Source organism: Crinia signifera, chromosome 2 (genome assembly GCF_055691185.1).
Source record: "Crinia signifera chromosome 2, ASM5569118v1, whole genome shotgun sequence".
NCBI lineage: Eukaryota > Metazoa > Chordata > Amphibia > Anura > Myobatrachidae > Crinia > Crinia signifera.
Window position 1 is genome coordinate 42,569,555 of NC_139218.1, and position 17,362 is coordinate 42,586,916.

The 17,362-nt window shown below is 42.8% G+C and overlaps 1 protein-coding gene across 1 annotated transcript; it reads left to right on the forward strand.

Annotated features, from left to right (window-relative positions):
- The first annotated feature begins 288 nt into the window (after nucleotides 1-288).
- CHMP2B (charged multivesicular body protein 2B) lies at nucleotides 289-15,446 on the forward strand. Its single transcript, XM_083171930.1, has 6 exons — nucleotides 289-446; nucleotides 7,531-7,622; nucleotides 9,914-10,108; nucleotides 10,278-10,380; nucleotides 12,926-13,032; nucleotides 13,866-15,446. Exons 1-6 carry the CDS (start codon nucleotides 413-415, stop codon nucleotides 13,977-13,979), a joined length of 645 nt encoding a protein of 214 aa, XP_083028056.1. The 5' UTR covers nucleotides 289-412; the 3' UTR covers nucleotides 13,980-15,446.
- The last annotated feature ends 1,916 nt before the right edge of the window (nucleotides 15,447-17,362 follow it).

Below are 17,362 nucleotides of genomic sequence, written 5' to 3' on the forward strand. Positions count from 1 at the left end.
AGCGGTGTGTAACACACAGGAATAGTACAGGTGTGGGGTACAGGAGCTCAGGGTGAATGAGACAGAGGACAGTGGTATGTGTAATACACAGGAGTGTCTAATACAGAGCACGAGTGCAGGTGAGGGGTATAGAGCTCAGAATGTGTATATACAGTAGCAGGTGTAGGAGACACAGGACAGCAGCACTTTGAGTGTGACTGTGTGATGCGCTCAATGCTGCTGTATCACTGTCTGAATGACTCACGCTCATGTTTCTATAGCAATTAAGGGGTAGAGGGCGTGCGCTCCCGGGGGTGACGTCACAGCAAGGCGGTGCTACGGCGGGTCACGTGGTGAGACCAGCGGTGTAACCGGTTCCTGGTTGCAGAGTGAATGAGGAAATAGAGTGCGGGCGGCGGCAGCAGTAGCAGACATGGCCTCCCTGTTCAAGAAGAAGACGGTGGACGGTAAGTGACTGTATTACAGTATGTGATACCCCCCCGGTGCCTGTGTAGCTCCCACACCTTGTCTGCCTGCCAGCCACTGGGCCATAGGCCACCTGTGTGCCCACTCCTCTCATGTTTAGACCATAGCACAGTGCTCCTAACTGTGTGCCCCATGCAGACACGGGTACTAGCGCTGTGACAGAGCCCCTCACCCCCTCCTGCTTATGCTGTGGCCCCCAACACATCTTCCAGGTACATAGTGTCCCACCACTCATTATATTCAATTATAGTGCCCCTTCCCACTATCTCCAGCCACAGAGTGCACCCCCCACCCACCAACTTCTAACCCTGGTGCTGCCCATCTCTCCACCATAACTACCCTTTATAATATTGGGTACCCCTCCTCATACCAGCCTGTGTGCCTGGGGTCCCCCCCGCATGCAGCATTAACCCTGTATTCTGGTACCAAGTTCCTTGTCAGTGCTATATCCTAGCTCACCTGTCACTGTGCTCTTACTTGGTGCCCCTGACAGATGCTAGTCACTGTACCACCTTGGCTGTGCTCATGGTGCCCCTTGCCCTGGCTGCATAGATGTCATTCTGTAGGAGTGTCTGTTCCTCTGTGTCTGCCTCCCCCCTGCCTGGCTGATACTGCAGTGTACATGTGTCTGCTACATTTGTTTTCCAATACACCTCTCAGACAGAGTTATTGGCAAGGTTGTGTACAGCTAAGCGCATCATATCTGCAACCTCATTATGTCTCATACTGTAGGTCACATTTATCCCATTATTGTCTATATGAACTTTTGCCAAAATACAATACATTTATATTACAGCATTGACTTAATACTTTACTGTGTGAGTGTATTCCCTTTAAATTGTCTTTCTGGATTATACACTCCAGAGACCTAATTCCTTCAGTGATGTAGCTACTGGTTTTTTACATGCTTGATATGTGTGACAGTATCTTCAGAGAGATGTTGCCTGATTTGCCTTCCACTTAGAGTTCTAGTTTGTACCTTGTGTGCATAGTACAGTGCATTGTGTTTTATACAAGTATCACTCTGCAATGCAGCTCCAGAAACTGCTGGTGTTCTGTGTTGAGCTAGCAAACTACAACCGGACTATATCATATTTTCCCAAATGTATGTGGATTTTATTGGATTTTTTTTTTTTTTTAATTCTACATGTTTTGGAACCTATTACAGATTTCGTTACTATGTATACACTCCTTTCCGGAAGTAGTTTTTTTTTTCCTCCCCTTTGTAACTACTATTTACACACGTGATTTTTGCGTGTGACTTGACACTGACGTCACCTACTCATCAGGTGATCATAGGGGCAGGACACACGAATCTCTGACTCAGACTGTCTTCCTGACGGAGGTGAAACAACTTTTATTTTTATCCTCTGACAAACATGCGGCATCATTGACTCCTGTGTGAGCAAAGGGCATGGATTATTGCTGCAATTTGTAGCCATTCAGGATTCTCAGGATTTTGCCTCGTACCTGCACCAGTAAAGAAGAAAAACTTTTTAAAATGACATTCCTGCAAAAACTACAAAATGCAAATTTTTGCGGGAAATCCAATTTAAATTATTATTATTATTATTATTATTTATTTTTTGTGAAGATTAATTCAAACCAAACTATCGGAACTTGCTGAAAATGCCTACTGTGTATAATTTAACCATGTGTATTCTTTAGGTTTGTCACCTATTGTCCTGTTCCTCAGATCAGGTTTTCTTTTTCATTCAGAGAACAAAATACCATCTGGGAATAATTTTACTGCCCGTTATATAGGATATAGCTTGTAGACCGCAGTATTTATATAAAAAAAAAATAAAAAAAAATTCTTTGGCAGTACCCAGTATTTTGGCATTTTCCTACCCTCAATAACATGGTGATTTTCTGTTTGCTTCTGTCTCACAATATAAAGATACCTCTGCAGCTCGGTAGACTGTCTCCCCATGTCAGTCCAAGCAATATTCATACTTGGGCACAGGTGACTCAAATATTTTTATTTGAGTAACAACAGTTATTTTGATATCCATTTTTGCTCAAGCATGGATATCCTAAAAACCTGGACTGCAAAGCTGGGCACACACACACACAAAGATTTATCTGTCCAAATTGCCTGGCTAGAAAAAAAATTCTGGTGATGTATGGGAGCAAAGGACAATCATCCTTTTGCTACCAAACGCTAGATAACAAACACTGGTCCTTCAGAAAGATTATGGGAACATATTTTTTTATTAGCTTTTGAGAGCAATTGGTTGGTTTTTGATGCTCCCATACATTACTAGATTTTTTGTTCTCACCAGATATATTGGACAGATAAATCTTTAGGTGTGTACCCAACATTAGGGTACAGTTGGAGCCGAATTTGGGAATCCCTGTTCTGTATGATGCGGTGATTGCTTTGTCTGTCCTCTCCCCCTTGTGGTTGTCTAGCATCTACATGGCAATGAAACCCAGCAGACTCCTGCCAGCATGTCCCCTACTGTATGTTATCCTTTCTGTGGAAGAAAAACATTACTTGCTGCAATACAAGTTACGTTAGTTTTGTCCGCGTCGACCGTACATCAGGCAGCGACATATTAAACAGCTTGAAATTCTTCCAGGCTACGAAGGGAGAAGTCAGACTGTACTCTGTCTTTGTATTCAAAGTGACACGATGACAAATCTAATTAGTGTCAAACCGCACTTCCAGTGTTGTTACTCTGGAGGCTTATGGATATGGATTGTTGGTGTCATACACTGTATTATATTACCTGATCTGTGCATATTACTTCAAAAGTTAGGATCCAGCAATTCTGTAACCTACGGTCCCCCCCAACTCCATGCTTAAGGCACCCCAGCAGTCCAAGTTTTGAGGATATACATGCTTAATCATAGATGGCTAAATGAAACCTCCTTCTGCTTTTATCAGCCCTTCTGGTTGCACTATGCCAAAGCGAGAGTCTTTATGTGCAACTCTTTCTATTTACAATACAAATAGGAGGCACAAGCAGCTTCTGCTGATTAAAATGATCTGCCTGTTTTCTGTTTGCATCCTCATCTGTATATGCATATGGAAGACTGTTACAGTGTTTTCCAGTAAAACACAGTTTTGTACCCAATCTTGGGTGTGACAAGCCACAGGAGATGGCAGGGTGATATGCAATTCATATTTTTTTTTTTCTCTTTTTGGCACTGATCGTGCTGGTTTGGGTAGGCTGCCACTGAAAACTAGCAGCCGGAGGCGTCCGAAGGGAGCCCACAGTATATAGGCATGCAGAATTAATCAGCAGAAGCTGCTTGTGTGTTCTGCGAATAAGACTCATTGTATTGGAAATCGTAGTATGCAAAGACACTTGGTACTAACCAGTCACACGGAGCTCATGCTTTGTGTTACATGACTGGTTACGCACGGAGGATAGATGTATGTGTACTCACTTCAGAGGGGGGGGGCGGCTTGTATTGGGAGTGACTTTTTAGGGCCCAATTCAGACCTGATAGCTGGGCTGCAACTATTAGGGGGGAGATGAGAATCAGGCTTACTCCAGAGTTATGGGGGGATAGTAATCGCCATGTCCCATTTTCAGTCCTGCAAATGAATGGGAATGGGGAAAACGCTGTGCCTAGGGCTTTACCAATTTCTCACTGACAATGCAAATCCCCCCCACATTCATTCCTATTATACACATGCACATTGGGGCAGATGTATTAAGTAGTATTCATTCTAGCACTCGCCATCTTTGAAAACCCATGCAGTTCCTCTTCCCTGCCTGGGGTGTCACTGTCTGCTGTAGTGCTTCTAGCACAGTGTGGTCTTTATGTCAGCACTGAAATGCAAACAAGACCTGTGCTAGAAACACCACAGTAGACAGCGACACCCCAGGCAGGGAAGAGGAACTGCATGGGTTTTCAAGCTGACAGGTGCTAGAATGAGCACTATGTTAAGCCTGGTGAAGAGATAAAGTGGAAGGTGATAATGCATCAGCCAATCCACTTTAATTTGTCAAACATAGCTGATTGGCTGGTGAGTTCTCACCTTCCACTTTGAGGGGTATTCAATGACCCTGGCGAGCTATGATGGAGAGAAGTGCCAATAGCTCACCGTCAAGTATTAAACTCCCTCCCCTTCACTCACCTTTTTCCATCTCACTGGTTCCCTTTGGCGAGGTGGAAACGGCGAGTGTGGCCTTTAAAACGGCGGGGCTTGCCACAAAATGCAGTGGACTGGCTGCACTTGCAGCGAACCTCGCCGTTTAAGGGATCCTCGCCGTCCTCTTATGTTACCATCATTAATAAGTACTATGTAGAGCCCTATTACTAAGCATAACTCCCCATGGCAGGCCTACACTCTCACGGTTAAAGCTTGCTTATTACGTCACTGGGTTTGGCAGAGTACACAAGATGACACCTGTAGTTGCCGAGGTGAATATCTTTGTTACCTTTCCACAATGTATTGCTGGCTTGAAAACCAGGCTCTGATTGTATTCTGTATCAGTCTCTTTTTTTTTTTTTGTCATATTGGACTAAAGAAGAGGTACTGCATCGTGGTTCTCAAGGCACCCCCCCCAATGGTCCAGGTTTTAAGTTAATCCATGCTTGGCCACAGGTGACTTAATTAGCACATCAGTCATTTAACCATATGTGCTGAGCCATGTATATACCTAAAACCTTGATCGTTGCTAGGGAATGAGGGAAAACTCATGCTAGGGACTTTGTTTGAGATTCTTTTGGCTGTAGCTTTGCATCAAGTTTCCATCAGAAACCACTGGGGCACACGGCGAGTTGTAGATATTCCAGGGTAGGGTTCCCTACTATGTACTATTGGGGTCTGGAGATCTAAGTATACAGGCTGTAATAAAAAGGTGCTAATATTCGTTATACTGCATACCTTCCAACTGTCCCGGTATTTGGGGGCATTTAATGTTCACTCTAGCATTTTGAGCAGGCAGGGTGCCGGGGGGCGGACCGGGCCCGCCGCCGTCACAGCCTGGGGCGGTCCCGGCCCGCCGCCGTCACAGCCTGGGGCGGTCCCGGCCCGCTGCCGTCACAGCTGGGGGCGTGCCCGGGCTGCCGCTGCTTCCGTCACAGCTGGGGGCGTGCCCGGGCCGCTGCTTCCGTCACAGCTGGGGGCGTGCCCGGGCCGCTGCTTCCGTCACAGCTGGGGGCGTGCCCAGGCCGCCGCCGTCGTCAAAGGGGGGCGTGCCCGGGCCGCCGCCGTCATCAAAGGGGGGCGTGCCCGGGCCGCCGCCGTCGTCAAAGGGGGCGTGCCTGGGCCGCCGCCATCGTCAAAGGGGGGCGTGCCCGGGCCGCCGCCGGCATCAAAGGGGGCGGCCCCGGCCCCTTCACAGTCGCTGTGCTGCCGGGGAAGCGCCGGGCATCGCCGTCTATGGCGGCGCTGGGCTTTCCCGTGACGCTGTGTTAGCGGGGCGCCGCTAAAAAAGTCTGGGCGTTCCCGCGTCCTGCCCGGTGCTGCCATTGTCCCATGGCGGGGTGGAGGGGGGGCAATTGGGAGTCATCACCCCCCCTCAGCCTGAACGGAATAGACGCTATGTGCTCAGCAGCAAAAAATGGGGGCATGGCCTTAGGATGTATCATCTCACGAGGCCACTCCCCCTTTTCATAGGGTTTTTCATAGGGTTCGCTGCGCGCCTGTCCCGACCCAGCAGGGCATAAAGATGGGAGGTATGATACTGTACTCCAAATGTTACTTGGAAAAGTCACAGTTCTCTTTTATTTATGCCTTGGGTCACCCAACAGCATACTTACCAACCTGACCCTCTCCATGAGGTAGAAAATGTATTTTTTAATTTATTACCAGTTTCTTATATAACGCATACATATTCCGCAGCGCTTTACAGAGTATAGTTGAACATTCACATCAGTCCCTGCCCCAGTGGAGCTTACAATCTATATTCCCTACCACATGTACACGCACACAGACATTCTAGGGTTAATTTTGTTAGGAGCCAATTACCCTATCACTATATTTTTGGATTGTGGGAGGAAACCGGAGTACCCGGAGGAAACCCACGCAAGTATGGGGAGAATATACAAACTCCGCACAGTTAGAGCCATGGTGGGAATCAAACCCATGACCTCAGCGATGTGAGGCAGTAATGCTAACCATTACACCATCCGTACTGCCCCCTGCTCTGTTTCTGGACTTCCCTGGTAATGTATGATTGCCTTGACCTGTGGGGAACTAGGTAATTGATAAGAAAGGTGTTTCACCACAGGTGATGGCAGTCATTCATTACCAGGGAAGCCCAGGAACAATGTAGGGGCATTTCCTAAGTGAGCTTGCTTAGAAAATTCCCTGAAATTGCCCCCTGTATAGGCCCCGATAGTTAATAGAAGCTTCTTTTGCCTATAACTACTGACAGCTACATCACGTGGTACACAATTCCAATATATTATAATTGCCACTTATTGGAGCAATATCAATTAAGCGTTCCTGCGCACACTTCCAGATATTCCGGTACGGACGGCACTTATTTTTGTTTGCACCACAGGTATTATGACTATTAGTACCAGAAGCGACCCCCGAGGCCCCCATGGGACCTCACGCTTTATTAAATCTACCCCTATGAAAGGACCCATGTTACACCCTGTATGGAAAAGAAATGGTAAATAGTGATTTGAAGAAACCCAAAAACTCTCCCGTAATCCTGTACCACTGCTTTATTGTTAAGTATGTGCTTTTATGGCCTTAAAGGGACGCTGAAGCGTAGAACTAATTACGACTGTAAACACTCTTAATTAGATTTAATATACCCCCTGAGCAGTGTTTATATTCCCCTATTCTTCCAGTAGGATATTCCCTACCCAGGAGTACCAGAAGGTGAAAGCTGCATTATAAGCTGATGGATCTTGGATACAGCGGCCCCTAAATCTTCAGCTATAAACTATTTATACGCGTAGCTATCCGATGGCACCAGCAGGTTATTAGTGCGTTCATCAGCGATCACATAATTGACCCTGTACGTTTTATCACAAACATTATTAAACAATTTTTTGTGTCTCGGAGCAGCGTTACAAAGCGGGTGAGAGGAGCGCACATAGATCAGACGGAATTTAATCAGACATCTCTCTTCCTCCTTGCAGATATAATAAAGGATCAGAATAAGGAGTTAAGAGGCACGCAGAGGGCCATAACCAGAGACCGCACAGCCTTGGAGAAGCAGGAGAAGCAGCTGGTAAGTGAACAACGCACTCCTGGACCTTTTAGTGCTTCTGGTTTTTGTTTTGTTTTTTATGATTTTCACGCGTTTGTACACCTCACATTCGGCTGGAGATGACTTGTGGGCTGTTCATCTTTATCCTTTAAAATGTTTTTTACTACCTGCAATTTAATGACTTTCGTCAAGGGTACATACAGCGGCAAGCATTAGTCTGGGCTGTAGCAAAGTGTACAACAGGGGAAATCTGATGGATAGGCCTATGTCAGATATACTGGAGGCAGAAATATGATGGTGTCTTGAATATAATGATCAAGCCTTTTGGCAGCACTCTACTTAATGCAGGATGCTGTAACTGGGGTCGTATTCTGCCAGGACAAGAGTGCCAAATTTATCAGCTCAATAAATGACAGCGTTCCATCAGATTCCAACTTTGTTGATTTTCAGCCACTTACCGTCGGAAGATGTTTTTTCCTGTATCGGTAATGTCTTAATCCTTTATTTATTTCATGTTTTTATCCTGCTTTTGTTGATTTTATTTTGCCATTTATTTACACTTGATATGAACTCCATCTGTAAGTGCGTTTCAGACGCCTATGCAGCATTTTCCTAACTCTGTGCTTATATATGGTACGGTTTTGTCATACATGTACACAGAGATGTGCATAACCAAACACAATCAGTATAGCCTGCAGACAAGATAGTTTGGAGAAAAGTACTGTAACATATTTGTCATCATTGCTTATTTGAAAAAAAGCACCACGTGACTGACAGGCCTGGACTGTAACAGTCAAACATTAAAGTGTGCACAAATTCAGAACAAGTACTACATAGAATGCAGACAGGGGTATTCAATTCGGGATTCTGTCAGAACGTTCCTGGACGTTTTCGTTGGAACCGCCACTAACTCGATGGTTGGAATTCAATGTTCCGAGTGTGGGAACTTCGTAAAATTGTCTGAAACGGATGCGGATTGTCGGAAAACGGACGTTAATTCGACAATCTGCAGCCGTTTATTACAAAACAGATCCAACTCTGAATATGTGAGTTGCCACCATTTCAATATCAGCACAGATTGAATACCCCCCCTTTTATGTTGGAGAGGTAGTGGACCATTGCTTATTATTGAAGTCTTGATATCACTTTACCTCTGTCAATTTCTTAGAAGTACAGTACATGAATTCACCAATCGCTAATCCTACTATATCCATACAGTCCTGCAGAAATGTTACCACCAGCGTCGTTGGCTTGTTTTATCAAAAGGCAGAATTCCGAGTAGAAACTCACTGGACTTTAATATAAGCCCCAAATAAGACCATTATAATATATGGTATTGTAGTGGAACAGCAATTTATTTTTTAATTACCTAAATAAACAATGTGTATGGGTTTTCCTTGTGGTGTCCACATTAGTGCTGTAACTTAAGGCTCCTTTCCCATGTGTTTTGTGTTGCCTATCCAAACTCATTCGGGTAAGATGGGAGTTCTATCGAAAATGGGATATCGCCCAAACCAACCAATCGGGATTCTAACTATTATCTTCTAGATCACGCACGTCCAAGGTTTGGCCCTCCAGCTGTTGTGAAACTACACACCCCAGCATGCCTTGCCATAGTTTTAGCATTTCCTAATAGCAAAACTGTGGCAAAGCATGCTGGGACTTGTAGTTTCACAACAGCTGGACCGCCATAGTTTGGACATGCCTGTTCTAGTTGGTGCTAAATAAATAAAAAGTAGAGTCTATCCTATCCTCAATAGAACTCCCATCTTAGTAAATTTACACCACAGAACTCAAATCGTTGCATAACAGCACAACAGCAACTTACAATTTAGGTATCTTAATAGACCTATAGATAATTACCCTTTTTATTTAATTTAATTGTATGGTTTTACAATTACTTTTGTTACCTTTTTTAAAAAAACAACCAGAGAGACCTCCCCTTTCCGGCCAGTTCTCGGGCCTCATTAAACCCTTCAGCTACAAGGCCTGGACGACACATCCTCATCCTGGGAATTTGTCTCTTTCCCAAGAAATTGTCTGTATAACTGAACCCTGTGGTTCTCGTAGTTGGGACTGGAGTCGTGTACTATGTAAAAGAGACCAGTGAAGTTCCCCTTTTAAGATAAATTAACCTATAGCTACATATTCTAAATCTAGGCAAGCATTGTCCACTCCACACATGGTATTCTGGATATGAGAAAGTATGTTTTCTCTTTCGTCATGGAATCCATAGCGGCGTCCGCTTCCTATTCGCTCTACACACATGCAGCATTAATATATTTCTGATCCTGTTTTGTTTTTCTCCTCAGGAAATGGAAATAAAAAAGATGGCAAAGACCGGTAACCAAGATGCCTGCAGGGTGCTGGCAAAGCAGTTAGTGCAGCTGCGTAAGCAAAAAACTCGAACCTACGCCGTCAGTTCAAAGGTCACATCCATGTCAACGCAGACCAAGGTCATGAGCTCACAGATGAAGATGGCCGGAGCCATGTCCACCACAGCTAAGGTGAGGTCCTATCCAAGACTAAACTGAATAAAGCCTTCTGTTACGTTCTGCATAGCTGTCGTTCCTGCTATAATATGTGTTATTTATACCTTTTTGTGTTACATTCTGTTTTACCTTTCTGAAGCACTGTGTTCTAATGAGTTTGGAATGATCTGACATTTTGTTGTAGACAATGCAAGCAGTCAACAAGAAAATGGACCCACAGAAAACACTGCAAACCATGCAGAACTTCCAGAAAGAGAATATGAAAATGGAAATGACAGAAGAAATGAGTAAGTCTGTTTTTCTGTAATGCCTTCCTGTTCGCCCATGCTGTGACTGTTTGGCCATCATTGCTCATACAAAGAAAACTGGTTTCTTTATTCCTTCTTTATATTTATTTATTTATTTATTTATTTTACATTTTCTGTCTTTGTTTTTATTTTAATTTAGTTTATTTTTATAATGTGCAGTAGTGTCATTTGCACACTATTAAAAACCATAAATGCTGTAATACAATACTACCCCTTTTTCACATGACTTTGCTGGGACATACACCTTCCCAGGTGCGACCCGACTGAGACCTGTTTCAAACAGGCTGCCTGATCTGGCGTATTGTTGGGTTTTTGACATCGCAGCTGACTGGTTCCGAGCCGGTACTTGTAGATGACATCATCTCCTAGCGCCGGTTGTTCCATTGCTGGCTTATTTGGGTTCAACCCTGCTCTGTACCCAAGTTGAAATGCCGGGTCACTGGACTGGGTGCTTTCACACTGCAGAATATTCTGCAGTGTTCACGTGTAATAACCCAGGATATGGGTGGCAGTGTGAAAGGGATATAAGTATATAAAAAAGGCCTCAAAGGGTGGTAACACACTGTAAGAACCTAGATAAAAGATTATACAGACTGTCCTTATTGTCCAGCAGCCTGATAACGGCGTTGTACAGTTCAATGACTTTTACCCCACGAATCAAGCATCATTGCAGGTATATTTGTGTATGTCATGTCAAAGATGCCTTTGTTTACTAATATTTCCATATCCAATTTCAATTTAGTTTCTCTTTACACCATAGGACACCTTTATCTCTCATCCGTAGATGTGGTTCAATTCTGACATCATAGGTTGTCTTATTTGCACCTGTACATATACATACTTATCCTTATATCATGCACAGTGGCAGAAAAGGAACACTAGTATTTGTCTAAGTTCACCCTAATATAAAACACGGTTTCTAGGCAAAGGAGCGCTGTACACTACATCCGATAATCACAATGACATTCCAGTCTCTTTACTTGGGCTCCCCCATGTGGCAGACTACTGTAACCTGCTCTACAGAATTGCAGACTACCAATTACTAATTGTATCATCATTGCTGTGAATAGATTGGGCAGAAACATCTGGATGTTAAAAAAACACACATTAGAAATTTACCTGTATAGATCTCTGAGGGCCAGATGTACTAAGCTTCAAAAGTGATAAAATGGAGAGTGATAAACAACCAGCCTATCAGCTCCTGTCTGACATTTTTCAAACACAGTCTGTGACATGGCAGGTAGGAGCTGATTGGCTGGCTGTTTATCACTCTCCATTTTATCACTTTTGAAGCTTAGTACATCTGGCCCAAAGTGAATTGTTAATTCTGTTCCTTAGATCTGTTCACATGGTGTTTATAAAGGGCTGCAGTTGAAAAGCCGCACACTGTACCGTAACCAGATTGGTATTTGAGATTGTATCTTGTGCATGATATTGTTAAATTAACTGTTGCATATATTTTTATAGAATATAAACTAATAAATAGTAAAAAAAAATTATTAAATTATATTTTTCTCAACCGATGAAAAAAGTTTGTATAAATACCCTTTTTTTGGGAGAAAAGACCCATATAACCTTGGTCGTGACATTTCCTATAGCAACAAAAAACAATATCTTTTGTAATTTCTATCTAAGATATAATATAACCAATTGTAAAGTGCAACGGAATATGCTGCGCTATAAAACAGTTATGAAGAGCCGGGAGGAGGGGTTTCCAGTTACTTACTATCGGCCATTTTTCTGCAGCCAATAAGTGGAAGACCAATTTTTCACTTTGCTTGCTTACACCCTGGGGAGAACTGGAGAGGGTGAAGCACCAGGAATCTTTCTATGTTTCAGCATGGAAAGAACCTTGTCCCAGTAAGGGAGGTGTTCATGGGCAAGGTCAACCTATGCAGGACATGGCTTCTCTGTGACCACCTGAACAGCAGATTGGGCTGGCTGTTGGAAAGGTTTGGGAAAATCTGTCTAGGCCAGGCTGTCTAGTACAGCTGTACTTATTCCAGGAGTGTTTGTGGTAACTCCTCTCTGACATCTTCCCAACGTGACTCGTTTCTCTCGTACTCTTTCTTGGAGTTAGCAAGGTGTATATAGGAAAGATCATACCAGGTCTTAACTGGGGTCTCTCAAGGGGCATATATACAGTGCGATTTCAGCTTAACTTTCCTTACGATTCTAGTAAAAATCATATAGAAATTTAGCCAAAATCGCACAATGTTAAGGGGCTTACGATACCGATACTCGGCCCAGCAAGTTTATTTTTACTACAGAGCGGATAGTCAATGAGGGCATACCGATACCCCGCCCGCCATCGTTCGTCACCCACCGGTATTCACTTGCCGATGCCAGGTCCCTGCGGCCGCCAATGGCTGCTGTGATCGGCCCATGTGTATGCCCCTTAATAGTTATCCTCAATGGAGTTAAGAGTGAGAAACTGACATGCCTGAAAGAACTAAAATTACCTTTCGTCTGTGGATGTTTGGAGCGGGGATTATTATTAATTTAAGGTTTGTGTCCTTCCCAGTAAACGACACCTTGGATGATATATTTGATGCATCTGAAGATGAGGAAGAAAGCCAGGACATTGTCAATAAGGTTTTGGATGAGATCGGAATTGAAATCTCAGGAAAGGTATGTGTGCGCAGATCAGAAAGAAATACTTTAGCGTTTCTGTGCCATTTCACACTTTACACTTTCACATATTTTCCATCCTTAGGTGTATGATAAAAGCAATGTGTATTGTAATTGTGATCTACTACTATAACTATGTAAACATGCAGAAGTATGAGGGTTGAGTACAGATGAAGGTCCCCATACATCTCAGAACAAAAATTGTTTGGGATCGATAAATTGAGCATTTTTAACATGACTTAATTTCCCAGACGGGTCGCCTATAATTGCGGACTGCATTTTGGTGGTTTGGTGAATCAAAACTGCATATGTATGGCAGCTATTACTCATATTTAGCAAAGCTGCGGCCATGTGACTCGTTAAGAGCATTTTTAGGAAGCAACTTGCCAACCTAATTCTTAAGCTGTCTTTAATGAGGTAGAATCCGCATCAGGTGCAGTTACCTTGCGGGTAGAATCTGAATCAGGTGTAGTTACCTTACGGGTAGAATCCGCATCAGGTTTAGTTACCTTGCGGGTAAAATCTGCATCAGGTGTAGTTCCCTTGCGGGTAGAATCCGCTTTAGGTGTAGTTTCCTTGCGTCAGTTACCTTGAAGTTGATTCTGCTTAAATAAGACTTTTACTATATGTCAGTATTATGCTCTGTCCCTCATTGCCTTAACAAAACCAAGATTATTTATGACTGTAAGATTAGTGAATTTGCACCCCAAAAAAGTTTTGTATAGTAGCACAGTTGCTATCTCTTACATGTTATATACTGTTCTCATGTTCTGCACATAGAACACTTGCTCCTGGTTATCTGGAAACTTATTGCTTTCCTGTTCACTTTTCAGATGGCAAATGCACCATCAGCCGCCAAAGGCCTTCCCTCCGCTTCTACTGCCAAATCATCAACCATTTCAGATGAAGAGATAGAACGCCAGCTCAAGGCTCTGGGGGTAGATTAACTGTTTCACGATGGCTATCCCCCTGCTCTGTGTGAACTTTTATCTTGGTTACCAATGGAACTGCACAATACCTGCTTTACAGAAGAATTTATTTTTGAAGAGGATTGAAGGAACCAAGGTGGCTTTTGCTTGTTAATAGACACTACAGTGACTTGTGTAATACTAATTGTATATAGGACAGTGACCCCTTTTATTCTGTACAAATGTCTCATCTTCTTGAGCAAGGGAGACTTCTCCCATCTGCTCCAGTGTAAAAATCTGTATAATGTTCCTACTTAAACTCAGCGCTCGCATACGTTTTCTTTGTGGTAGTACTTACTGTAGCTACACAAGTTGTTTATAGAATGACATACCACAAACTACTCTATAACCTTCCAGCCATATGCATGGTAACCGATTCCCAAATTGCATGACGATTAATTCTGATCTTTTCACAACATATGTCATATGTCTAGTTTCCCTTTGACTCGTGAGATCATTGGCATTACAACAGAGTTTTAATAGTCCTATGAATGAGTCCATGGAAATCTATTTTAATTAGAAACTGTTACATATTGGGGGTGTCGCAATTCTCCGCCATTGAGATCTTCAAGACACTCCAACAATCCAGGTTTTAAGAATATCCATACTTAGGCATGGGTGACCATTAGTATCTCAATCGGCTTGATTATTCCATTTGTGCAAAAGCAGGGATAATCCTGAAACCTGGACTGTTGAGGTGAACCAAAAAAGAAGAAGAAATGTCCCAAGGCGCTAACTGTCCTGGACTGTTGAGGTACCTCAAGAACAGAAGGGCAGTTTTATTAAACTCGGTGAAGTGATACCGTGTTTCCCCGATCATAAGACACTGTCTTATTTTTATTTTATTTTTCAGAACAAAAAACACCACGGGGCTTAGTTTCAGCACAACTTTTCGGTAGGGCTTATTTTCGGGGTAGGGCTTATTTTGGATTGTTTTCCAGAACTAAGGGTAGGGCTTATTTTTGGAGTGGGTCTTATTATTGGGGAAACACGGTAGTGTTTGGTTTTTATCACCGGCCAATCAGCTCCTAACTGTTACAGGCTTTGTTTGAAAAATGATAGGTAGGAGTTGATTGGCCGGTGATAGAAGCCACACACTTTATCGCTTAATAAATCTACCCCAAAGTTTGGAAACCACGGACCTATGCAATAATAAATGGGAGGTTTATTGGTACCCGGAATTTATTTATACCTGTAGAATTGACTTTTCCTTGTAGGCGAGCGCTTCTATCGAAACACTTTACATCAAATGACGTCCTATTTGGAATAATAAAATCGGACTTTCCATTTCTTTAGTTAGTACTTTTAACATTTATTTTATTTTATGACTAGTTTGCGGTTACATTTGAAGATATTGGAAACCATGTTAGTTTTTTTATTATGTTTCTTGTGCATTTAACATCTGAATGTGTGCCTTTGTAAATTAAAGCCTTCTCATAACCATCACTTTGTTTCTGCTTATGAGTCACTCATGTAAATAATAAAATTGTGAAAACCAATATACACAATTATGACCTTTTAACAGTAACAAACAGGGCTGTTGTCATTAGGATAATTTTTACATTACTAACATTTATAATGTTGACGTGGGAAATGCCGACATTAGGGTTGGGGAATACTTACCAGGATGCTGGAGGATCAGCAATCTACTTCAGAAGGGTATAGGTCGTTGGGTCAACCACTATTGGTCGACTCAGTAAAAAAGGTGAAGTAACGTGCTTTAGGTCGACCTGCAAAAGGTCAACATGCAAATGTTCAATACAGGTAAAGGTCATCACAAATTTTGTCTTGCTTTTTTTTGGAGGGTTTCTGTGTTGACAAGGGTAAACTATAACGATACCGCGACCCATCGCATTGATTGCTGCGCTCGCCATGCATCAGGCATGGTTATAGTCTCCCTCTATGCCCACTGGTATGGTGGAGTATCAACAAGTCGAAAATTCATTAAAAAAAAAAAATTCCACGTCGAGCTTTTGCTTGTGTCGACCTTTTTGTCTGTCAACCTAAAGCATTTTGACCTTTTTCGTGTGTCAACCTATTGTCTCGACCAGAAATGGTCAACCTTTGGAGTGTTGATTACATATCGGTTTGGAAGTGATGGTCACATGACTCCCCATAGCCAGACGCTGCGCTGGAGCAGATGAAGCTGTCGGGACCAGGTAAGTAACTATTGGGCCATCAGGGTCAACATTTTGTCACCGTCTACATGATTAATGCTGACATGGTCTATAAATAAACCTAATATAGTACATTTTTTTATGGGATGATGTATTTTACATGTATGGTAAAAGAATACGGTGTTAGGGCTTCTATCCTGTGTTAGTCCAATATGCAAAATTAAAGTCCTTTTTTAAGTTCTCCAGAAATTTTCCAGAGTTACTACACAGTTCCTGAATGACAGGTGGCTGCTGCTGTTCTCCAATAAAACATTGTTGTATCATCTTGGGGTGTATTTAGCTAAAATAGAGTGAGACGTAGCGCTCTCTAAGTGTAGTATATTGTTAACACAATCTTGGTGTGCTGGTAATGTGCATTCCGTATAAATGATAAATAAGTGCTCATCAAAACGCTTGCTGTATTTGGTGCACATGTGAATCACTGTGTGGTACCCATGGATATAATTAGCACTTACTGCACATGCGTGGGAGATGCCCAGTAGGTATGTGGACATCGCAATAACAGCATGGGCAGTAAGCGCCAATTCTATCCCTGGGTACCGCATAGTGATTCAGATGCGCACCAAATATCGCGGGTTTAAGGTACTCCTGCGAGTGTGCGAAAAGACACAATTCCAGAAATGCCATACATGACCCTGGTTAATTAGTACATGCACTATAAATATGCAGGTAAGACATGTGCAAACTACTCTCCTGATGAAGTCCAGCCAGTCCTGTAAGGAATAAGTAACGAAACGCGTAGAGAGGGCTTTAATCCTGGCACCAGCACTTTGTTTTCATTTATGTAAGCTATCTTTTTTTTTTATTGTGTCTTTATATTTAATAAACTCTTAAAAACTTTTTTCTTAATTTGAGTGATTTTTTTTTTTCCTTATATGGAGAATTTCACGACCTCACCTTGGAGGAATATGCCTCACAACACTCCTCTGTGACACCTGGCACCATCCGGGCATATCCTGGTTATTTCAGCACAAGAAGATCCACAAAAGATGTTTTAATGAGCATTTATTTCTAATTTATATATATATATATATATATACGCACATCACCAGCACCCCAAGATTGTGTTACCAATATACTACACTTGGAGAGCGCTGTTTCTCACTCTTTTTTAAGCTATTTTACATGTATATACACTCTCTAGCAAACTCAAGAGACCGGGAGGTGTCAGTTTATGGAGCTGCT